Source organism: Phoca vitulina, unplaced genomic scaffold (assembly GCF_004348235.1).
Source record: "Phoca vitulina isolate PV1807 unplaced genomic scaffold, GSC_HSeal_1.0 scaffold100, whole genome shotgun sequence".
Classification (NCBI taxonomy): Eukaryota; Metazoa; Chordata; class Mammalia; order Carnivora; family Phocidae; genus Phoca; species Phoca vitulina.
Window position 1 is genome coordinate 429806 of NW_022589803.1, and position 24550 is coordinate 454355.

At 39.9% G+C, this 24550-nt stretch overlaps 1 protein-coding gene and 1 pseudogene across 3 annotated transcripts in view; one reads left to right on the forward strand and one right to left on the reverse strand.

Moving 5' to 3' along the window:
- Window positions 1-24550, forward strand: part of SPECC1L (sperm antigen with calponin homology and coiled-coil domains 1 like) — a 126993-nt gene that overhangs the window by 33159 nt on the left and 69284 nt on the right. For all 3 annotated transcript variants that reach the window (XM_032397549.1, XM_032397550.1, XM_032397548.1), the window contains exons 3-5: window positions 10291-10444; window positions 14736-16366; window positions 17874-18081. In XM_032397549.1, the coding sequence (XP_032253440.1) occupies window positions 10291-10444; window positions 14736-16366; window positions 17874-18081 (1993 nt within the window). The remainder of the gene's footprint in view (window positions 1-10290; window positions 10445-14735; window positions 16367-17873; window positions 18082-24550) is intronic.
- Window positions 1412-1935, reverse strand: LOC116627679 (annotated as a pseudogene).

Here is a 24550-nt window from a genome sequence, read left to right on the forward strand (position 1 = left end):
TGAAAAGATCAAAAGGGCTTGGAGACTCCACAAACTTATTTTCCTAAGTTTTCATATTTCACTGTGCTTTCTCTAGCATTTGGACACTTCCCACAACTTGAATTCCTGTAACTGTGATGGAGCATTGATGACTAACCAGATGAATGAGGCCTTTGGCTTTTAGTCATATAGACACCACGTACACGTACTCACCCATTCATGGGGACACCCACATGTGTGTCTCTGTCACTGCACAGTATTCAGCACTTTCCTTGTAGTGGCGGGCATGGGGATATACATTTCTTTACCTCTTTCATTTCAAATATTGTTTGAGGCTAGATCTAGTTGAGGTGTAGGAGAAAGCACCTTTTTGACGAGAGCACCTCATTGCTGATTGGAGTTTTTGTAAATATAAAATACAACATTACTGCTGTTCAGTGAGTTTTGAGGAAATTGTTCCCATTCTTGTGAGTAGCTGTGACATCTGATTCGGGGCCTTCGTTTGGCTAATTCTTTGTCACAGTGAGCAGAGAGGATTATTTGCCACATAGGGATGGTCTCCTATATGCATGCACTTTGCAGGTTTCACACACTGCTCAGGTGTTCCTGGTTAATCCTTGTAGAAGCAATACACTTTTTCATTCAAAAGAATATTCAAAAATAATACTTTTTTCTAAAAGTTAATAGATGAGAATTGGTAAGTAGCAGTTAGAATCTATTTAAATAATTGATGACTCTTAATGACTATTTGTGGTCATGCCTTTTCAGTATGAAAATTAGTTAACCGTATGATTGAATAATCCATTTCTGAAACTTGAAAGGCAAGTTTTAAAACTAACCTTAAATTTTGAGTTGATGATGCAGACCATGAAACTTGGACTTTACCTTGAGAAGCATGGATACGTTGGTTGTATTATTTCATCATTTGTATCTAGAAGGTTTTTTTTTAAACATTCTTTTTAAAAATTTTTTAATTTTAATTTTATTATTATTTTTGGTCTTACATTCTTTTATTTTATATGCAAATCTGTTTTATGTACAATAATTAGTTCTATCAAATAATCATACCATGGCCTTCTATTGGTAATCTTCCCCAAGATAGATTCAGGTGAAATTAGATGTTTGTGCACTTCCTGGACTACCGCTTGAGACTTGAGACTTCGTGACTGATTCCAGTTTTGAAGCCATACACACAATTCAAAATATACACAAACTGGGTTAAGGCAATAAGAGTGGGCTGAAAGAAAGCACAGGACTTGGAATGAGTAAACTGTGTATTTTGCTTGCATGTGAGCCACCACGTGACCAGCAAGTGCTGTGTGTGTCTCAGAGCTCCTTTACTGTAGTGTGGGGGGCTTCTGAACATCTATAGTGATTGCACAGCGAGTGGACAGACAGCAGGTATGACCTGGCTGCAAGCTTTGCTGAGGGCTCATTTCTTCTCCACCTCTCCTTTTTTGGTTTCTTATTTCAGTTTGTAGTCCGCCAGCACAGCCTTGATTGCATCTGCAGCCAGCATGGAGCAGTGCAGTTTCACGGTGGGGGGTGGGGGGGGGTGGGGGTGGTATATAGAGCTCCTTGGCGATGTCCATGTTCTTGATGGTCAAGGCTTCCTCTACCATCTTCCCTTTTACTCATTCAGTGGCTAACGAGCTGGAGGCAGTAGCAGACCCACAGCCAACTGTTTTAAACCTGGAGTCCACAATCTTCCCCTTTTCATTTACTTGAATCTGCAATTTCATTACATCACCACATGCTGGAGCCCCCACCAATCCAGTTGCAACATTTTTTGATGTCTTGTCAAGGGACCCCACGTTTCTAGGATTTTCATGATGATCAACAATCTTCTTGTGATAGACCCTGCTGGAGCCAACAGTTCCCAGGCAGACAGATGCGGGCTCCGCAGCAGCAGGGCCAACACCGCCGCCTCAGATGGCCTGCTTCAGCCGCCACCATCTTCCAGGCTTGCGCCTGCGCAGCAATTTTATTATTTTTTTTATTAAGTAATCTCTACACCCAGCGTGGGGCTTGAACTCACAACCCTGAGATCATGAGTTGGATGCTCTACCGACTGGCCCAACCAGGCGCTCCTGTATCTAGGTTTTTGCCAAATAATTTGCATTTTGCATCTGTTATTAAAAAGTAGGCTAAAAATGTCTTCCCTTCATCAATTTCAGAAATTTTTTGAACTGTTGTTGATGGGGAATGTTTATGTATGGAAGTGCACATGTATTTGCAGAATTGTATAACAAAAATTGAAATATGGAAAGATATCAGCCTGCAAGTAGCTTCTTCGTGTAAAAGGAAGTTGGAAAATAGTTTTATTTTGTTTGTTTTAAACCTTTTTCAAGTTTGTTTATTTTTAGTAATCTCTACACCCAACATGGGGCTCAAACTCATGACCCCAACTGAGATCAAGAGTTGCATGCTCTTCTGACTGAGCCAGCCAGGCACCCCTGTTTTTAGTTTTTTTGATGAAGTATACATTCAGAACAGTTTACACGGTATCTGTGTTCAGCTTAGTGAATCACCACAAAGTGCACATACTCTGCAGCCACCACCCAGATCAAGGAGTGGCTGAAATGGTCAAGGAGTGGTCTGAAGTGGCTTTAATTTGCATTTGCATTATTATCAATGGAATTAAGCACCTTTTCATATCTTACTTTTATATGTTTAGTGGACAGTTAGATATCCTCTTTGTGAAATGCCTGTTCAAATCAATTGCCCATTTTGCTACTGTGTTATCTTTTTCAACTTTTTTTGTGTGTGTGATAAAATACACATAACATTTATCATCTTAACCATTTTTAAGTGTACAGTTCAGTAGCAATAAGTACATTCACATTGAGCAACCATTAGCACCATCCATCTCCAAAACTTTCATTTTGTAAAACTGAAACTCTGTCCCCATTAAACAACAACTCCCCATTCCCCCTCCGCAGCCCCTGGCAACTACTGTCATACTTTCTGTCTCTGTGAATCTGACTACATAAGTACCTCATATGAGTGGAATCACACAGTGTTTGTCTTGTTGCCACTGGCTTATTTCACTTAGCGTAATGTCCTCAGCGTTCATCTACACTGTAGCATGTGTCAGAATTGCCTTTTTTTTTTTTTTAAGATTTTGTTTTTTTCAAGTAATCTCTACACCCAGTATGGGGCTCGAACTCACAACCCTGAGACCAAGAGTCACATGCTCCACCGACTGAGCCAGCCAGGCACCCCAGCATTTCCTTTTTAAATGTTGAATAATATTCCACTCTGTGTAAATACGACATTTTGCTTATCCATTCTTCTATCAGTGGACACTTGGGTTATTTCCACATGGACTTTTGGCTATTGTAAATAATAGCTGTGAACATATATGTATAAATATCTCAAAGAAGCCCTGCTTTCAGTTTTTTGGGTATATACTCAGAAATGGAATTTCTGGGTCATATGGTAATTCCATTTTTAATTTTTGAGGAGCCTCCATAACTGTTTTCCACAGCAGCTTCACCATTTCCATTCCCACCAAGGAGTTCTGTTCCCAACGAGTGTTTTAATTTTTCCATGTCCTCACCAGCACTTTTTCTTTTTATAGTAGCCATAGAAATGGGTATGAGGTGGTGTAGTGTGTTTTTTTGTACTGATTTATATTTTGAATATATTTATTAATATTAATATAATATACAATATATTATATACAAATATAATATATTTATTAATATTAATATATTTATATATATTTATATTCTGAATATATATATATATTCACATCTATTCTAGATGTGAGCCCTTTGTCATTTATTTGTGTTGCACATAATGTTCTCCCACTCTGTGCCTTCTCTTTCTCCTTTAATGGTATCTTTTGATAAATGGAAGTTCTTAATTTTAATATAGTCCAGTTTGTTAATCTTTTGTTTAGGTTAGGGGTGTGTGTGTGTTTATAAAATCTTTCCCTATCCCAAGGTCAAGAAGACAGTTTCCTGTACTTTTTTCAAGAGTGTTATTATTTTACATTTTATATTTAGATCCTCAATCTATATAGAATTATTTTTTTTAAAGATTTTTACTTATTTACTTGAGAGAGAGTGAGAGCGAGAGCAAGAGAGCGCACAGAGGGAGAGGGAGAAGCAGACCCCGAGATCATGATCTGAGTGGAAGGCGGATGCTTAACCTACTGAGCCACCGAGGCACCCCTGTTCTCTTTTATAACCATAGTACAATTACCAGATCTGGAAGTGAACATTGATAAAATGCTAGTTTCTCATCTCTAGACTTTAATTAAATTTCACCAATTGTGCTAATGTCCATTTTAGCAAAAAAGAAGAACATTTTTTTTTCTGGTCCAGCTCTCAATCCAGGATAGTGAATTACGTTTAGTTGTCACGCTCTTCTTTTCTTCCTAAATTTGGGACAGTTCCTCAGTCTTTATCTTTTGTGACCTGGATGTTACTAAAGAATGTAGGCCAGTTTATTTGGTAGACTGTCCTCCAGATTTAGGTTTCTCAGTGTTTCTTTGTGATTAGGTTGGGGTTAATGGGTTTTTGGCAGAAGTTCCACAGAAGCCACATGTCCTTGGTGCAGCATTGGTCAATCTGTTCCATTCCTGGTGATACTAACTTAATTTGGTTAAGGTGATGTCTGGTTTTTCTGCTATCAGGTTACCATGTTCCTTTTGTAATTCATAAGTATCTTGTCAAAAATATTTCGAGACTTTATAAATATTCTCTTTCGCATCAGACGTTCATACCCTAGTTTTAGCAATTCTTTATGATCCTTTCCAGAATCAGTTATTAGTATGATTTTTGCCAAGTAGTAGTTTTTGAATTCCATCATTCTTTCTACATTTAGTAGTTGGCATTCTACTTACAAGAAGTTGTTTTCAAAAAAAACAAAGAAGGAGTTTTCACTTTTGCTCCATCTATATATTCATTTATGTCAGTGTGGAAGAATGGATTCTTACTCAGTGGGCTGTCAGTGGTTAGCATCATTTTTTTTTTTTTTTTGGTTAGCATCATTTTATTGTCCCCTATTTGGTCAGTGGGAGCCCCTTTGAGCTGACTCTGGTGTTCTTTCAATGTGTTTCTATTTTTTGAGCAACCCCTTAATTTCTGACATGAGAAGTTCTCTGTTTCTCCATACCTAGCCCAGAGTCAGCCTCTTCTTCAAGAAGAAGGTCTTGTTCCTTTTAGTGGAGGATGGCACTTAAAGCCTTTGGACATTGGGAAGGTGTGTTCTGGTGAGCACTGGGTGTTAAGTAACACTGATGAATCACAGACCTGTACCCCTGAAACAAATAATACATTATATGTTAATTAACTGAATTTAAATAAAAAAAATAAAGCCTTTGGAAACTAGGTGTGTTCAAGTGCACACGTGTGCACTTACATATTTTTATCAATTTCTGTGTCTCTTTCCCTCCATATATATTAAAACCTTATGAGTTCACACTGTTACTTCCAAATCCACTTGACAGTATTTAGAGTAGCCTTTTCACTCTCTGTAATTGTAATCCCAGTCTCCTGATAGTGAGAAACCTGGCTTTCATTATAATATATTTATTTTCTCAATCCTAGAATATGTAGGCAGTAGTTACAGAATTGCTCACCATACCACTGCCAAAAACAAATCTACCAGGTAGAATTCAAAATGTATACTTTTTTTGGTCTTTAGCTTGAGAGTTTGAGGATTTATAGTCAAAATAGTGTTTTCAGACGATACTTGGATTCTTCCCCCACCCTCCACCCTGTGTGGCTGTGTTATTTATTTGAAATGCAGTTGGGTCCATTTGTTCCTATTGTGTTCCATTTTAGGGTTTCCCCTACCCTTGTTTAATTAATTAATTAACTGCGAGCATGTGAAACACTACTAAGGTTCAGTTCCACATGTCAGAATTAGGAGAAGATGTATTCAGAGAAGTGCCCCTCCCCTACCCCATTCCTTCTGTCCCCAGCCATCCCTAGGAGGTAAACAGTCTAGTTGGGTTTTTGTTTTTCTCCTTCCTGTGTTTCTTTTTGCATAAATGATCAGATACATGTATATTTATTGTGTTATTTCCCCTTTTTACGCAGAAGTTGCCATAATTAGATCTGTTTCTGCACTTTGCTTTTTTTCACTTAATGTATTCTAGAAATCTCTTTACACCAATTTATAGCAGTCTTTCTCATTCTCTTTAATGTGTCTTTGTACGGATGTACTATAGTTTATTGAGCTACTGTCCTGGTATGGGCATTCAAGGTGTTTCCAGTATTTTGCAGTTAAAGACAATGCTGCAGAGGCGCTTGGGTGGCTCAGTTGGTTAAGTGTCTGCCTTCAGCTCAGATCATGATCCCAGGGTCCTGGGATCGAGCCCCGAGTTGGGCTCCCTGCTCAGCGGGGAGTCTGCTTCTCCCTCTCCCTCTACCTCTCCCCCCTGCTTGTGCTCTCTCTTTCTCTCAAATAAATAAACAAAATCTTTTTTAAAAGGCAGTACTGCATTGAGTAGCCTTAAGTGTGTGTATTTTTGTATTATTGGAGGTATGTCTTCAGGTGAAATTCCTAGAGGTGGGTTGCTGGGAACAAAGTAAGTGTATACGTAGTTCTGTTAGACATTGCTGGATGCCTTTCATAAGGCCACATCCAGCTGTGTTCTCACCAGCAACTTATAAGAGCGCCTGTTTCCGCACATCCTTCACAAAGGAATGTCATAACTTTTCATTTTTGCCAGTCTGATAGGTGAGATGTGGTATCTCAGTGTTGTTTAATTTGCATTTCTCCTATTGTGAGTTATTCTGGTTATAATTTTTGTATTGTGTGGGGATCGACTGTAGGTGATTATTTATTTTGCTCACTTTTCTATGTGTCTCTTACCCATTGATTTCTAAGAGTTCTTTGTGTATTAAGGATATTAGCCATTTATTTGTGAGAAATTGCAAATATACTCTCCCAGTTTCTCATTTTTGTATCATGCACAGGATTTTTAAAATTCTTTAAGATTTTAATTTTTTTTTTTTTTTTAAAGATTTTATTTATTTATTTGACAGAGAGAGACACAGCGAGAGAGGGAACACAAGCAGGGGGAGTGGGAGAGGGAGAAGCAGGCTTCCCGCGGAGCAGAGAGCCCGATGTGGGGCTCGATCCCAGGACGCTGGGATCATGACCTGAGCCGAAGGCAGACGCTTAACGACTGAGCCACCCAGGCGCCCCAGATTTTAATTTTAATGTAGTCAAATTTATCAATTCTTTGTTGCATCATTCAGGATTTTGAATCATAGTTAGAAAGCCTTGGAATTTATTTTTGATATGGTGTGAAGTAGGGCTCATTCATTTTTTTTCTTTTGTGAATATGCAGTTGACCTAGTATCATTTATTGAAAAACCAATTTTTTTCTGTACTGCTTCTTTGGTCATGAATCAGGTGTCTTTATATGCAGTTTCTTTTTGGATTCTTTTCTATTCCATTGTTTATTCATGTGCCAGTACGCTACTATCATTTAACTTATGAAGGAAGAAAAATTACCTCAAAGATAATTCTAACTTCTATTAATGGAATATAAAAGGTTATTTGAAAATATAAGGGTATGTTGAGTTTATATACTGATTAATTGATGAGGGACAAATTGACAGGAAGGAAGTAGAATTTGATTTACAGATTTTTTGCATCATAGTTGATGACCAATTTCATAAACAGACACTAGTCTTAAAGAATATGAACAATCCTTAATGATTAATGCAGTTTTCTCCTTCCTCATTATATAACTAGGTTTTTCATAATGTGACAATCCTAAATTACCAAAGCTTAATTAGTTTAATTCATTAAAAACATTAATCCTTTCTACCTCTAGTAAGACAGATTGACCTAGCAAATGGTATTATATTGTAACTTTTATAATTGAATGATGAGAACAGAATCTATTCTACTAACAGAACAGGAAGAGACTTTAGAGATTAGTAATTTATGAAGCATTTTAATCTGTAGAGATGAATTTGTTATGATTGCTTAAGAATTTATTATGGTTACATGGCTCCAAATAGACAACAATAGTAAATCAGTTGGCTAACTTATGCTTTCACCCTAATGGGACAAAACTTTTTGGTTCTTTTTTTTTAAAAAGTAGTTTTTCTTGGGGTGCCTGGGTGGCTTAGTCAGTTGAGTGTCCGACTCTTGGTTTCGGCTTAGGTCTTTTTTTTTTTTTTTTAATCAAATGAAAATAAAGGCTTATATTTTCTGCACAATAGCCATAGTCCCCCCAACTTCTGTTGTACTATACATCTTTTTTTTTTATTTTTTTGTTGTTATGTTAATCACCATACATTACATCATTAGTTTTAGATGTAGTGTTCCATGATTCATTGTTTGTGCATCACACCCAGTGCTCCATGCAGAACGTGCCCTCTTTAATACCCATCACCAAGCTAACCCATCCTCCCACCCCCCTCCCCTTAGAACCCTCAGTTTGTTTTTCAGAGTCCATCGTCTCTCATGGTTCGTCTCCCCCTCTAATTTCCCCCCCCTCATTCTTCCCCTCCTGCTATCATCTTCTTTTTTTTTTTCTTAACATATATTGCATTATTTGTTTCAGAGGTACAGATCTGAGATTCAACAGTCTTGCACAATTCACAGCGCTTACCAGAGCACATACCCTCCCCAGTGTCTATCACCCAGTCACCCCATCCCTCCCACCCCACCCCCCACTCCAGCAACCCTCAGTTTGTTTCCTGAGATTAAGAATTCCTCATATCAGTGAGGTCATATGATACATGTCTTTCTCTGTTTGACTTATTTCACTCAGCGTAATACCCTCCAGTTCCATCCATGTCATTGCAAGTGGCAAGATCTCATTCCTTTTGATGGCTGCATAATATTCCATTGTATATATATACCACCTCTTCTTTATCCATTCATCTGTCGATGGACATCTTGGCTCTTTCCACAGTTTGGCTATTGTGGACATTGCTGCTATAAACATCGGGGTGCACGTAGCCTTTCGGGTCCCTACTTTTGTATCTTTGGGGTAAATACCCAGTAGTGCAATTGCTGGATCGTATGGTAGCTCTATTTTCAACTTTTTGAGGAACCTCCATACTGTTTTCCAGAGTGGCTGCACCAGCTTGCATTTCCACCAACAGTAGGTCTTTTTTTTTTAAAGATTTTATTTATTTATTTGTTAGAGAGGGAGAGAGAGAGAGCGCACAGCAGGGGGAGTGGCAGGCAAAGCAGGCAGAGGGAGAAACAGCCTCCCCACTGAGCAAGGAGCCCAATGCAGGACTTGATCCCAGGACCTTGGGATCATGACCTGAGCTGACGGCAGACGCTGAACCGACTGAGCCACCCAGGCGTCCCTGGACTCAGGGTTGTGGTATCGCAATGCGGAGTTTGCTTGAGATTCTCTCTCCCTCTTCCTCTGCCCCTCCCACTTGTGCTGTCTCTCTCAAATGAATTAATTGATTTTGAAAAAGTAGTTTTTCTTTTTTTCACAGATTTTTAACTCCTCTGTTCTTCCATTCCTAGAAGTAAAAACAGGTTTCTTCACTATCTTTTCTTTAAGTAATAATTTTATACCCGATCTCATCCAGAGTGCTTGTTTTCTTCTTTTTTTTAATTGAAGTATAGCTGATGCTCGTTTTCTTTTTAAAAAGCTTGTATTTTTTTCAGTCTTTGGAAAATATAAATAAGTATTGCAAAGGGTCTTTCTCAAGGAGTATGATCATTTAGGCTGACTAACCCTCACTCTAACCTTAAACTGTCTGGATTTTATATATTACCTAAGCTTTAAGAAAAAAATCTTTCAATTTTGGCTTAAATTAGACTACTAAAAATTAGGTCAGGTTCTAAGAAAAATAAATTTCAAAGTAATGGTTCCATCACTGATTTACTTTAAAGCAATAAAGATTATTTCTGATTCTTACCGGTATTTCCCTCTAGAAATTGCAGGATGGCACTTTCTGTGGCATTATAGAACTTTCCTCAGAGCCCATGTGACAGCACTCAGATGATCCCTGTTCATAAGTCATGTCCTAGGTGAAAGAGTAACTAAGAGGATGTCTTCACTTTTTCCTAACCCTCACTGACTCTGGCACATGTGGGCACACAGTAGGCTTCCATAAAGTCTTTGATTACATATGTGATTTTTGTATTTTAAAAAGAAGTGTGTGATTGTTTATAAACCAGTAAAGAGGTTCTCTTTCTGTAGCGCAGTATGAAGTACTGCTTGGTAACTGTCAGAAAATCTTTGTAGAGCTCTTGATCTTGAATTCAGTGTAAAAGCCAAGAGCTTTGTTTAGTCCCAAAATATTATTTACTCTTGCTTCATCTAATCAGTATGCTTTTATCTTCTGTTGCTTCTAGACCAAGAGCAATGATGACCTCTTAGCTGGAATGGCTGGAGGGGTGACAGTGACTAATGGTGTTAAAGGAAAGAAAAGCACCTGCCCTTCCACAGCATCTTCAGCATCGGCCCCTGCCATGACCACCGTGGAGAACAAATCCAAGATCAGCACAGGTATGGGTGGCATTCAGAGTAAAACTGCTTTTTTTGTTTAAATAGCAGAGTGCAGTGGTATTTAAGGGGTTCTATTACTTACAGAAAATGTTCGATGTACAAAAGTATTTGTATTTCAACCCCATTACTCATCACCCTTGTCAACCAATGGCCAGTCTTAATTCCTTAACATCCACCTTCCCTCCTCATTATTTTGAAGCAAATTCCAAGTGTCCTATAATTTCATGAGCAAATATGTAATTATCTTTGAAAGATAAGGATTCCCCTAAAAATATTAAACAATACCATTATCAGCCCTTAAAATAATTAATAGTAATTCCTCAAATCATAAATATAAATATAAAGAAATACTTATTCAAATTTCCAACTTTTTCTTTTCTTTTTTTTTAAAAGATTTTATTTATTTGAGAGAGAGAGAGAATAAGAGGGGGGAGGGTCAGAGGGAGAAGCAGACTCCCCGCTGAGCAGGGAGCCCGATGCGGGACTCGATCCTGGGACTCTAGGATCATAACCTGAGCCGAAGGCAGTTGCTTAACCAACTGAGCCACCCAGGCGCCCTCAAATTTCCAACTTTTTCATAAATACTGCATATGTATATTTACTGTCTCTGGATCAGGATTCATTTACGGTCCATTTATAAATTGTTACTCTTCCTTAAATCTATTTTTTTCTTACAATTTAATTTTTCTAGAAATATAGGATGTTTGACCTCTATTTTCCCGTGATCTGGATTTTGATGACACATCTCCTTGATGTCCTTGACCATATTCCTTTGTTCATTTACTGTTAATGTCATTGGATCTAGAGCCTTGATGGGACAGATTCAGGTTCCTTTTTTCCCCCAAGACTCCTTCATACATAATAGTTGTCCATCCACCAGTAGGCACATCATTTCTGGTTGTCTGTCTTTCCAAGATGTTAGCAGCTTTTGGTGATCAATGCCTGGATCCATTCATTCGTGTTCTACCATTCTCTCTTCATTAGCAGCAATTTGGCTTTAGATTTGATGGAGTCCGTAAATGAACTCAACCTGTAGTCCAAGGAGTAATGCTATCATATTTTACTTCTTACGCTTATAGAAAAAACTTTAAAACTTCGGTAAACACAAGATCGTGTGTTTTTATTTATTTATTTTTTATTATTTATTTATTTTTTAAAAGATTTTATTTTTAAGTAATTTGTACGCCCAACGTGGGGCTCGAACTCACAACCCCGACATCAAGAGTCACATGCTCCACCGACCAAGACAACCAGGTGCCCCAAGATCATTTGTTTGTAATACAGCTGATGAAAGCACATTGGCAAAAACTATAGCAGACTTTCTTTATCATCATTATTTAGGCCTTTAGCCCCTCATGTATGTATTAGACTTTTTCATAGCCCAGGTTTACCTACTGTCTTCTCTCCTACTTTGATCTTCTGTGGACTCATCTTTCTATCCCAGATCACGCCCCCTTGTTAGTTATAATAGTCATGTGGTATGATCATGAGGAAGGCACTGTTAGACCAGGCACCATTCCATTTTATCCTCACTATAGCCATATGAGGTAGAGGCTGTTATTATCCTCATTTTAGAGATGTGAGAGCTATGCTTAAAGCTGAAGTATCTTGCCTAAGGCCTTGTATTCATTTGCTCAGAAAATATTTATTGGGTACCGTACCACGTTGTACCAGGCTTCAAAGCTGGTGGTGGAGCAAGGACTGCACCTTAGGTCTTTTATGCTCAAGCCTGAGGTCATCACCACACTTAACACTGCAGCCTGTGTTGTAAGAAGGAAATTAAGTACTCTAATACCATCTATATCTCTTCTTATTTCCAGCTTTTAGAATTTATTGGGAGAGCTCCCTTGCATTTGTACCCTGGTTCCCTGCTGACCAGTGCCACCTGCCCTCCAGCTGAATTCAGTTATCTCCTCCCTGGATCCATTGCCTCTACTGGAGGCAGCTTTGTACGTCTGTATTAGTTTGTTAAGGCACCCATAACAAATTATACAGACTGGGTGGCATAAATAACAGACACGTAGTTTCACCAAAACTGGCTAGAAGTCTGAGATCAAGGTGTCGGCCAGTTTGATTTGTTCTGAGACCTCTCTCCTTGGCTTGTAGTTGGCTCTCTTCTCATTGTCTCCTCACATGGTCATCCCTCTCTCTGTGTCTGTGTCCCGGTCTCCTCTTCTTACAGATAACAGTTTTTATGATATCTTTGGATTAGGGCCCACCGTAACAAACCCCATGTTAATATAAGTACCTCTTTACGTTAATTATAACTCTTTTCCCAAGTAGAGTCAATTCTGAGGTACTGGGGGTTATGGCTTCAACATATGAATTGAGGACACAATTGAGCCCCTAACAACGTCCTTAACTCTTCAGTTGATCTGCTCTACCTTTATTTACTCCCCGTGACTTCTCTAAGACCATTTCACTTGTCTGTAACTCAGATTCTTCCATCTACTCACTGGGCACAATAATCCCGAAGGGGAGCTTTTCTTTGTCATGTTTTCTCTCTTCCTTTCTCGTTCCTTTACCTCTCCTTTCCTTTTGGGGCATTATCAATCCCTCCCCTCATTACTGTCTCCTTTCCTTTTGTCTTTCAGGAATGCCCAGATCTTTTCCTTCTTAGGACGGGTTTTGGTTTGGAAAAGAAGGATGATTGGTACTGTCTACAGAAATGGAGAGAATGAATACTTCGGTTATACCACCCTTTTCCTTTTTTGGCCTCCATTTGCAATTGTTTCTCCTCATCTTGTTACTTTTACCCTGTAAATCTGTTACAGATGTATCATCCCTTCTCTGTTCTTGCAGAGATCCTGATCTCACTCCCCAGATGTAGGCCCTCCTTCACTTTTACTGCTCTTCCTGCCCACCTTCCTCCTTGACTGCTCTTCTTCCTCAGATGTTTCACTTAGCATCGTCTGGATTCATTTTCATAAAAATGCTGTTCTCTGTCTTTCTTGCTCCAGAACATTTATTGAACATTTACTGTGGGACTCACTAAATTTCCCTTGGCGTTCAGGGCCCCATAAAAACTTCCCCTGCTGCTTCCATTCATTGTGTGACCTTACTTTTCCTTGCTGTGCGTCCTGTTCACTTCTGCTTCCTCATCCTGTCCTGTGGCCAGCCAGAATTCCCTCCCCTGCTCTACACCTGATCCCTGGCAGAATTACTGGCTGTCTTCCTATATCACATCGACCTTTCTCTCCCTCTTACCTCTGCAGCCTGGTGCCTGCCACGTAAAAAACTATCAGGTTCTTACAGAACACTTACTGATTAGGTCTAGATCTTATTTTACAAAGTAAAAAGCAGCTAATTATTTCTTAAGTATTTATAGGTAAGCATATTCCTGTTCTTTCTGTATTAAACACACGATCATGTCAGTTTTCACAGGTTTAGAATTTTAGCAGTCAGGTAATACTGATTCATATAGCATATTTGATAATGTGCCATCATTAGTTAGCATTTGTACATTATTGTTTTCTAACATTTAGGGAGGCAGCATAACATACTTCTTAAGTTTCAGATTCTGGAGCCAGACTGTTTGCCTGCATTTGAATTTGGGCTCATCCACTTATTACATGTGGGGTGTTGGCAGATTATTTAGCATCTGTGTGTGTGAGTTTCTTCATGTTGATAATAATGAGGCTTGTATAAATTAATGTATGTGAAGTGTTCATCTGTGTGTGTGTAAAGCAAGTGCTAAGTACACATTAGCCTTATTATAATTAATGTTATTGGTACTATTTATGTGGCATGCTATGATGTGAAAACTTTTTGCACTTACTTTGATCATACTTTGTGTTTATCATAGGTAGCTTAGATTTTTTGTTTGTCCAGAAGCCGCCTTACCCTTCTTGCTCATCTGTGATCTTTCTTTACCATCTGCTTCTACAGTTAGTTTGCTACCTGACTGGTTAATCCTAGAGTCCGCTTTATCTAGCTTGCCCTAGAATATTATGCCCTTGGACATTTGTTTAAAGCCATGGTTTAGGATTCAAGTTAACGTGCAACTTTTTTTACGTAATAGATTTATTGAGATATAATTCACATTTTGTAAAATTCACCTTTTTAAAGTATACAATTCAGTGTATAACTTCTTTTTCATTAATAATTAAAAGATGAATGATCTGGTTTTGAGGAAACGGAATTTTACAGTAACCAGAATCTAAGGCAAGATTAATGTCGGTCAGAATCAATGTGTAGGTCTCTAGATCTCATCTGATTAGACCTCGGGCATAACCTTTGTGCCTTTTCTTGCTAATATTTTTGCCTTCCATTCTTTGTTTTAAACACTTAGGCACAAGTTCATCCAAGCGGAGCACTTCCATAGGTAATAAAGAATCCGGTTCTACTAGAGAAAGATTACGTGAACGTACCCGACTAAGCCAGAGCAAAAAACTACCTTCTGCGGGTCAGGGAGCTAATGACGTGGCATTGGCCAAGCGTTCCCGCAGCCGCACGGCTACAGAATGTGACGTTCGCATGAGCAAGTCTAAGTCAGACAATCAGATCAGTGACAAAGCTGCTTTGGAAGCCAAAGTGAAAGATCTTCTCACATTGGCAAAAACCAAGGATGTGGAAATCTTACATTTGAGAAATGAACTCCGAGACATGCGTGCTCAGCTGGGCATTAATGAGGATCATTCCAAGGGTGATGAAAAATCTGAGGAGAAGGAAGCCATCATTGCTCACCAGCCAACTGACGTCGAGTCCACTTTACTGCAGTTGCAGGAACAGAATACTGCCATCCGGGAAGAACTCAACCAGCTAAAAAACGAAAACAGAATGTTAAAGGACAGGTTGAACGCGCTGGGCTTTTCCCTAGAGCAGAGGTTAGACAATTCCGAAAAACTGTTTGGTTATCAGTCCCTGAGCCCAGAAATCACCCCTGGCAACCAGAGCGATGGAGGAGGGACCCTGACCTCTTCGGTGGAAGGCTCTGCCCCTGGTTCCGTGGAGGATCTCTTGAGCCAGGATGAAAACACCCTCATGGACCATCAGCACAGTAACTCTATGGACAACCTAGACAGTGAGTGCAGTGAGGTGTACCAGCCCCTCACGTCGAGCGATGATGCCCTGGACGCACCATCGTCCTCAGAGTCCGAAGGCGTTCCGAGCATAGAGCGCTCCCGGAAGGGGAGCAGTGGCAACGCGAGTGAAGTGTCCGTCGCTTGCTTGACAGAACGGATACATCAGATGGAAGAGAACCAACACAGCACAAGTGAGGAACTTCAGGCGACTCTGCAAGAGCTAGCTGATTTACAGCAGATAACCCAGGAACTGAACAGTGAAAATGAAAGGCTGGGGGAAGAGAAGGTTATTCTTATGGAGTCTTTATGTCAGCAGAGTGATAAGTTGGAACACTTTAGCCGACAGATTGAATATTTCCGCTCACTTCTCGATGAGCATCACATTTCTTATGTCATAGACGAGGATGTGAAAAGCGGACGCTATATGGAATTGGAGCAACGTTATATGGACCTGGCAGAAAATGCCCGTTTCGAACGAGAGCAGCTTCTCGGTGTCCAGCAGCATTTAAGCAATACTTTGAAGATGGCAGAACAAGACAACAAGGAAGCTCAAGAAATGATAGGGGCGCTCAAAGAACGCAATCACCATATGGAGCGAATTATTGAGTCTGAGCAGAAGGGTAAAGCAGCCTTGGCAGCCACATTAGAGGAGTACAAAGCCACAGTGGCCAGTGATCAGATAGAGATGAACCGCCTGAAGGCTCAGCTGGAGAATGAAAAGCAGAAAGTGGCGGAGCTGTATTCCATCCATAACTCTGGAGACAAATCTGATATTCAGGATCTCCTGGAGAGTGTCAGGCTGGACAAAGAAAAAGCAGAGACTCTGGCTAGTAGCCTGCAGGAAGACCTAGCTCACACCCGAAATGATGCCAATCGATTGCAGGACACCATTGCAAAGGTACTGCTCAAGTAGATAAAATGTTCTGGAGCAGCATTATGCAGCTGCAGTACACACCATACTTACTGAAAGCCAGTATCACTTGTGTGATGTGTCATTCACTTACTTTACTTTATTTTTATTTTTATTTTTATTTATTTGACAGAGAGACAGCGAGAGAGGGAACACAAGCAGGGGGAGTGGGAGAGGGAGAAGCAGGCTTCCCGCGGAGCAGGGAGCCCGACGTGGGGGCTCGATCCCAGGACCCTGGTATCATGACAAGCCGAAGGCAGACGCCTAACGATTGAGCCACCCAGGCACCCCTGTCATTCACTTTTTTAAGGCTGATTTTGTTTTAAAGCTTGAGAATGGTTTTCTTTATTGGGATATAGTCAAAAGTATTCTTAAAATAATGTCATTTCCACTCACTTGAGTTTTGTTACTGTTTTCCTGCCTGTGAGAGGAAGGGACTAGAATGACAACAACAGAATTTGTCTCTAATCTGGGTGCGCCCAGGGGGGGTCATATCGTGCAGTTTTACCTCCTCATCTCTAATGCATTTTGGCATAGGAAAGATGAGAGCCAGTAGACCTGTCTGTGGGATCAGCAATGTCTCCCCCTTTTCCTGTGGTTGTAGTTTTTCAAATAGAGTTCTGTTTCTAGTTAAAAAATATTTTTGGAGCATGGAGGCTCCTGTTTGTTAGAGGGCTGTCTTGTTGCTGGCGAGGACCTTAGCGACCATGGGTCCAGCCCCCTTGTTTTACATCTACCACAATAATGAGGACTCATGCAGAACTACAGCTGGGGTTGCTGGCACTCCGGCCATGGGTCTGTGCCCCATGTGATTGCTGATGTAGGGTTTATTTGCATGAGTTATCCAATGATTCTATCTTAACATTTTATTTCTTATTTTAGTGCAGTAATTTTTAAAGTAAGAAACATCAGTATATCTTTGGCCAAAATTCAAATAATTTAGATCTTAATTATTTTAGTGATGATGTTTAGAGATACAATTTAGGGAATGTATTATTTGTTGGAGCATATGTGTTGGAGGGCACTTTGAGCTGATACTTCTGCAGTGACAGTATTTGAGAATTTGTTTCCATTTTTATTTTGGTAATGAAACTGTCACACATCAGACATTTTTTAAAAATTTAATTTTATTTAAAATTAAATTTTTTTTTTTTTTTTTTGGGTGGAGAGGATGTTATTAATCAGATGCATGCCTTCTGTCCAAACTTTGGAGAAGGAAGAATTTCCAAAATTTCCTCATAATCTAGTTAAGTTCAGTGATATGTCAATATAATTGTCAATGATGTAGCAACAAATTATGCTTAAGCATATTACATAAAATCCTATATTATTGTAGAGTGCTTTTTCATACTTTCAGACAGTTTTTACACAGGTGGTTTTAGTTCATACCTAGCAATTCACGCTCAGCTTCCTTTGGAACAATGTATACTTCCATTCTGGAATTTTTCTTAGAGCAGCTCTCACTTTTCTAATCCGCACCATCAATTCTGTATAGGTAGAAGATGAATACCGAGCCTTCCAAGAAGAAGCTAAGAAACAAATAGAAGAATTGAATATGACATTAGAGAAACTAAGATCAGAGCTAGAAGAAAAAGAGACAGAGAGGAGCGACATGAAAGAAACCATCTTTGAACTTGAAGATGAAGTAGAGCAACACCGAGCCGTGAAACTCCACGACAACCTCATTATTTCTGATTTAGAAAGTAAGTGATGGGGGACCTTTTCATTCCTTTTTGTCCTTCCCATCTCAACGAGTGGGGATAGTTTGCATTCAGTAGCAGAATGGAACGCTCTGCCTGTGCAGTGATGTTGGTGCAGTAGACAGCACCCAGGAGAAATACGCATGTGGCCAGGCAGGTTTCACACAGTAGGCAGTCGTCTGTGGGCTGCTGTGTTTTGTTCCTAAGGAAGGACTGTTAAGTGGAAGCATTGCTTTAAAACTGTGCTTAGTTATAGAAAATCGTTTGAAGGAAAAGCTGATTGTTATTTCTAGGTCTTAGGAAAAGCCATTTATTGTTTACTTTTAGTGATTGCAAGTATACTGAGACAAATCAATCCTTCATAATCTTATGTCTAAGGCACAGGTATTTATTTGTTGTCTCATTTTCCTCCCTGCCAAGGAGATTTTATGATCTGGTAGAATTGAAACTCTAATTTTAAGTTGCTTCAAGTTTTTTGAAACTATTTGATAATTATTTCAGACTTATAAAAAAGTTACAAAAATAGTACAAAGCATTTCTGTGTTGACAATTTGATGAGGAGCAGAAATTCGGGTGATTTTAAAATGGCTTCCCACAGACTATTTATTATGTTGCAAGTGAGGAAAAAGAAACAACCAGAAATTACACAGTGGAAAAATTTGGGCAACACTTTGGGTCATCGTGTAAGTGACAGAGGCACACAGAATCGGACTCGGCATCAGCTAAGCCGTATTCTGGCTGAGGCATAACTTCAGTTAATTATAAAGAACATTAAATAGACAAAAAATAAAGTATGTTTTACTAAAAACACAAGAGGTGCTGTATTCCTCAAAAATGCCAATGTCATAAAAGCCTTTGGAAAAGTTCCAGATTAAAGGGGCCTAGGGAGGGCACCTGGGTGGCTCAGTTGGTTAAGCGACTGCCTTCGGCTCAGGTCATGATCCTGGAGTCCCGGGATCAAGTCCCACATCGGGCTCCCTGCTCAGCAGGGAGTCTGCTTCTCCCTCTGACCCTCTTCCCTCTCGTGCTCTCTCTTTCAAATAAATAAAATCTTTAAAAAAAAAAAAAAAAGGGGGCCTAGGGAGACATGACAATTAAATGTAATACCTTTGCCTAGGCTGGGTCTAGTACTGTAGGGAAAATGCTATAAAGGATGTTATGACAAAACTGGTCAAAAGCAGATGCTAGAGGGCGCCTGGGTGGCTCAGTTGGTTAAGCGACTGCCTTCGGCACAGGTCATGATCCTGGAGTCCCAGGATCGAGTCCCGCATCGGGCTCCCTGCTCGGCAGGGAGTCTGCTTCTCCCTCTGACCCTCCCCCCTCTCATGTGCTCTCTCTCAAGTAAATAAAATCTTAAAAAGAAAAAGTAGATGCTAGATAAACATGTATAAGCTTATGAAGTTGATAACTATACTGTGTTTATGTAAGTAAATGTCTCTATACTTAGGAACCACACACTGAATAGTTAGGGGTAAAGAGCCATGATGTATATCCTTTTTCTTTTTTTTAAAGATTTAATTAATTTATTTATTAGAGAGACAGTGAGAGAAAGGGACCACAAGCAGGGGGAGTGGGAGAGGGAGAAACAGGCTTCCCGCCAAGCAGAGAGCCTAATGCGGGGCTCGATCCCAGGACCCTGGGATCATGACCTGAGCCAAAGGCAGACACTTAACGACTGAGCCACCCAGGCACCCCCATGATGTATATCCTTAAAGGGTTCAGGGAAAACATCAGGGATAGATGGATAGAGACAGATAAATAGGGATACAAGATAGCAAATGATGAAAACGGATGGGTAAACTGTTAACATAGGCAAATCTGAGGAAAATGGTATATGGGTGCTTTTTGTACCAGTTTTTGCACCTTTTTATAAATTTGGAATTATTTCTAAATAATGCTTCTTAAAAACTCCTATGTATTCTTCATCCAGATTCCTCAAATGTTAACAAATTTTAAGTTGTAGTACACTTTAATGATACCCAGGTTGGGGGTGGGGACAAGGAGAATGGGAATAACCGTTTTTTGGTATGTTAGTTAAAGCTTTTAAATCTTTTCGTTCATAATACTGCTCCATTGGGCTCTGACAGTGTGTTATTCCTTGACAGAGGATTAATAGGCAAACACAGTGTTGGGCCAGATCCCATGTGCTGTGGGTGCAGAGGTGGGGAGGTTTTTTGTTTTGTTTTTAAAGATTTTATTTATTTATTTGACAGAAAGAGAGAAAGAAAGTGAGAGAGTGTGCAAGAGCACACAGCAGGGAGCTGTAGGCAGAGGGAGAAGGAGAAGCAGGCTCCCCACTGACTAGGGAGCCCGATGCGGGGCTCGATCCCAGGATCCTGGGATCGTGACCTGAACCGAAGGCAGAGGCTTAACTGACTGAGCCACCCGGGCACCCCAGGGAGATTTGAAGTAGTTCCAAGAGAGTGGCTTATCTGCAGGAGTCCTAAACATGTCTCGTAGTTCTGAGCTCTGGCTAGTTGGCCCCATTTCTCTGGATTGACCCCAGGGTTATTTAGAACATTCTGAGACATTTGGATACTAAAGTAGCTGACGGTGGGACTGTTTCCTTGAAGATAGTGATAGTCCTGCAGATAAAGCTTTCTTATCTGAAATTTAAAAAAACTTTCAGTTTAACATTTATATCTAGTCTGTATTTCATTGTCTGTGAACTGAGAGGATTTATTTAACTTTATTTCCTAAATATAAAAGGTTCTAAAGTTTTTCAGATTAACTTGGAAGTTGAGTGCATTTTCCATTTAGTACTGATAACGGCCTTTTCCCTTGCAAGACTTTTGATTTGAACATGGGAAGAGTGACATCTTGTGGTAACTGGGGTAATAGGTAGAAAAATGTTAGCTGATAAGGATTCCTGGGATGAAAAATCATTGCCAAAATAAAATTATGTTAACATTATGTGGATTTTAATTATTAAGTGGCTGAAAATCCTGAATAAAATTTCTTTTTAGCCATGTAGCTTCTCCCCCCAGTTTTTTGGAATGAAAAGTTCAAATATCCAGAAATATTGGTAGCATGGTATAGTTAGCACCCACTGCCTAGATTTGACAGTTATTAATGTTTTGCAATATTTACCTTCTGTGTGTGTATGTGTGTGTTTAACTGAATCAGCTGACAGTAATTGTAGACCTCATGACATGTAATATTTCAGTATGTGACTCCTAAATATTCTCCTCGTAATCATATCTAGTAAAATTTGGCATAATTCCTTAGTATCATCTAATAGCTCATATTCACATTTTCTCTGCTGTCCCCAAAATGTCTTATAGTTTTCTATTAGGAACCAGGATCCAAGCAGGTTTCATGTATTACATGAAACTAGTTGTTATATCTCTATAGTCTGATAGGAGTTAATTTATTTCTTAGCAAATTCTAGCACTTGGGATTGATGCTAAATCAGCATTTAGAATAAGGGACTTGCTGTTAATTGAGAAATTGAACTTTCTTTTTAAAAAAAAAATTTATTTTTAAGGGGGGACCTGGGTGCTGCAGTTGGTTGAGCGTCCAACTCTTGGTTTCGGCTTAGGTCATGATCTCAGGGTCCTGGGATTGAGCCCTGCCTCGGGCTCCGTGCTCAGCACAGAGTGCGCTTGAGGTTTTCTCTCCGTCTCCCTCTGCCCCTCCACTCGTGCTGTCTCTCTGTCTCTCAAATAAATAAATAAAGCTTTTTTTTTTTAAAGGATTTTATTTTGAAGTAATCTATACACCCAACATGGGGCTTGAACTCAAAACCCCAAGATCAAGAGTCGCACACCCCACTGACTGAGCCAGCTAGGTGCCCCGAAAAATTGAGATTTTCTTCTGTGGAATATTTTAAGCAGCCATTACCATAGTCAACTTTAGAACTTTTTCATCACCCTAAAAAGAAACTGTATGCATTAGTAGTCACTCCTCACTTACCCCAAAATGATCCTGACTTTGGAATTTAGTGGACAGAAATTTATTTATTTATTTATTCTCATTTTTATTATTTTTTTAAAGATTTATTTATTTGAGAGAGAAAGAGTGCCAAGTGCCCAAGCGGGGTGAGGGGCAGAGGGAAAGAATCTGAAACAGACTCTCCGCTGAGCAGGGAGCCCAACATGGGGCTCAGTCTCATGACCCTGAGATCATGACCTGAGCTGAAATCAAGAGTTGGATATTTAACTGACTGAGCCACTGAGACACTCCGTAGACAGGATTTTAAAGCAGCAGTTGTAACTACTCAGGACGTTGAGGAAAATCCGCCTGTAATGAATGAATAAATAGCAAATCTCAGCAGAGAAATAAAAACTGTAAAAAAAGAACCTGATACGTATCCTAGAACGGAGAAATTTAAATAAAAAGTTTACTGATTCATTTAAACTGCAAAGTAGAGATGCAGAAGAGTTTGTGAACTTAAAGATCAGCCAGTTAGGCACTATCCAGTCTGAAGGACATAGAGAAAAAAGACTGAAAAAAAAATGTGTAGAGCTTCAGTGAGTGTGGGACAATATCACAAGGCCTAAGATGTATTTGGAATCCCACATGGCTTTCCAGATAATGTCAGTGCCGTACTGCCTAGACCTGGCCTGCAGTACTTTTTCGTAGTGTTTGGATTTAGCATTCCACCCTAGAAAGATCTGACGTAAAATTCACTCAGTAAATACTGTTAAAACTTCTGGCTCAAGATGATGGCCTGAGGCCATACATGTACTTCCTCTCCCTCCCGAAGTCTTAGTGAAACAGTCCTGCCACGTAATATAAAAATTGCAATGATAAAAATTACAATGAACCTAAACCAAAGAGAAAATAGGTGAGGGGTCTCATCAGTAGATCAACAATTTTGAGTAACTTCTGGAATAGATAAAGCAGATGGAATTGGGGATATCAAGAAATCAAACAGAGCAGAAAAACCTACGGTGCAGGAGAACACTGAAGCTCTGAGTAGTGATGTTCCCAGCCTGACTTTGGGGATGGGAGTTCCTCAGAGACCATAGGGCCTGGGAACAGTAGCAGTTTCAGGCTGTGGTGTAAAGGATTGCCAGAAGTTGTACTGCCCTCTCCTCTACAGGGTGCTGGCTCTGGTGTTTGCCCCCAGGCTCGGATTCTTTTTCTAAATAAGGTGGGGAATATGGTGCCAGGGGCTCCTGCCATGATGTTTCAGGACAAGAAGTAAAGCCTGCCCTGAAGTAACGGCAGGCTGCCATGTTGTGTTGGAGAAATGAAGACCACACATAGGGAAAAGCAGTTTGGCCCAGCAGTGAAACAGGTACGCGCATGCGCCCCTGCACCCCCCCACCTCACCCCTGTTGCCTTGGTTGAAGCCACCCACTCTATGTCCTTGTACCTGTGGAGGAGGGCCCCATGTAGGAATGTGTCATCAGCAGAGCCTTTAGCCAGTATTGAAGGGAGAGGCCAGTGGTTAGAACAGTGACTTTCACAGTTGTTGAGAAACACGTAGAAGTCACTAATATTAATTATCCTTGTCCTTTATAAGTAAGTAAGGCCAACCTTACTTAGGACTTAGTGGACATTTTAGTATCTTCCAAGAGAAACAGCAGAAGGAAACAACTCAGCTGAGCCCAAAGAAATAAAGTTAGTGACTTGACTTACCACTAGTCCAGCAAACCAAAGCTGATTGGTGTTGAGGGTAGTGGGACCAGGGAGATCTCAGGTGTGGCTCAGGTGATGTGGTGGTGTACCCATTTGTTACGATGAATTTATCAACAACTTAGTATTTGTGTAGTTATGCTCTGTGTGTGCTTGCAAGTATGTATGGCTCCTTTCATGCCCTCTGTAGTTCCTGAGATTGGGGACCAGGGCCTGACATCTAACACAGGTCTTGCACTTTTACGTGGAACACTAGTGACAGTTGTAAGCAAGGGTGGCCTGAGAGTAGAGAAGTAGCAGAAGGAATAGAGGAGCGTAGTATAATTCTGTGGTGGGAAGAGCCTTTTTAAGAAATATGGGGAAGGGGCACCTGGGTGGCTCAGTCAGTTAAGCATCCAACTCTTAATCTTAACTCAGGTCTCGATTTCAGGGTCGTGAGTTCAAGCCCTGCATTGGGCTCCATGCTAGGTGTGGAGCCTATTTTAAAAAAAAAAATGTTAAAGAATACTGGGAAGCCATAAAGGAGTCTCTTATTTGACTGTGTATAATTGAAATGTTCAGTTCAGCAAAACAAAAGTACCATAAATAAAGGACATTGGGAGAAATATTGGTAACACATATCAAATATATAAGGAGATTATATACATGGGTGATATTAGGGTAATCCATTAGCTAGAAAAAGCGTATGAATAGATAAGCAGAAAAGGTGAAAAAAGATGTTTGATTTCACTAAAAAAGCAAAGAAACTCAAAACAAGATGCCAATTTTCACTTAGCAGGTGTGGAAAGTAAAAAAGATTGATAGTGTAGGAGGGGGGAAAAGGGCCCTCTCATGTACTGTTGGAAGGAGTATAGATTACTGCAGCATTTTTGGGGTATTGATCAAC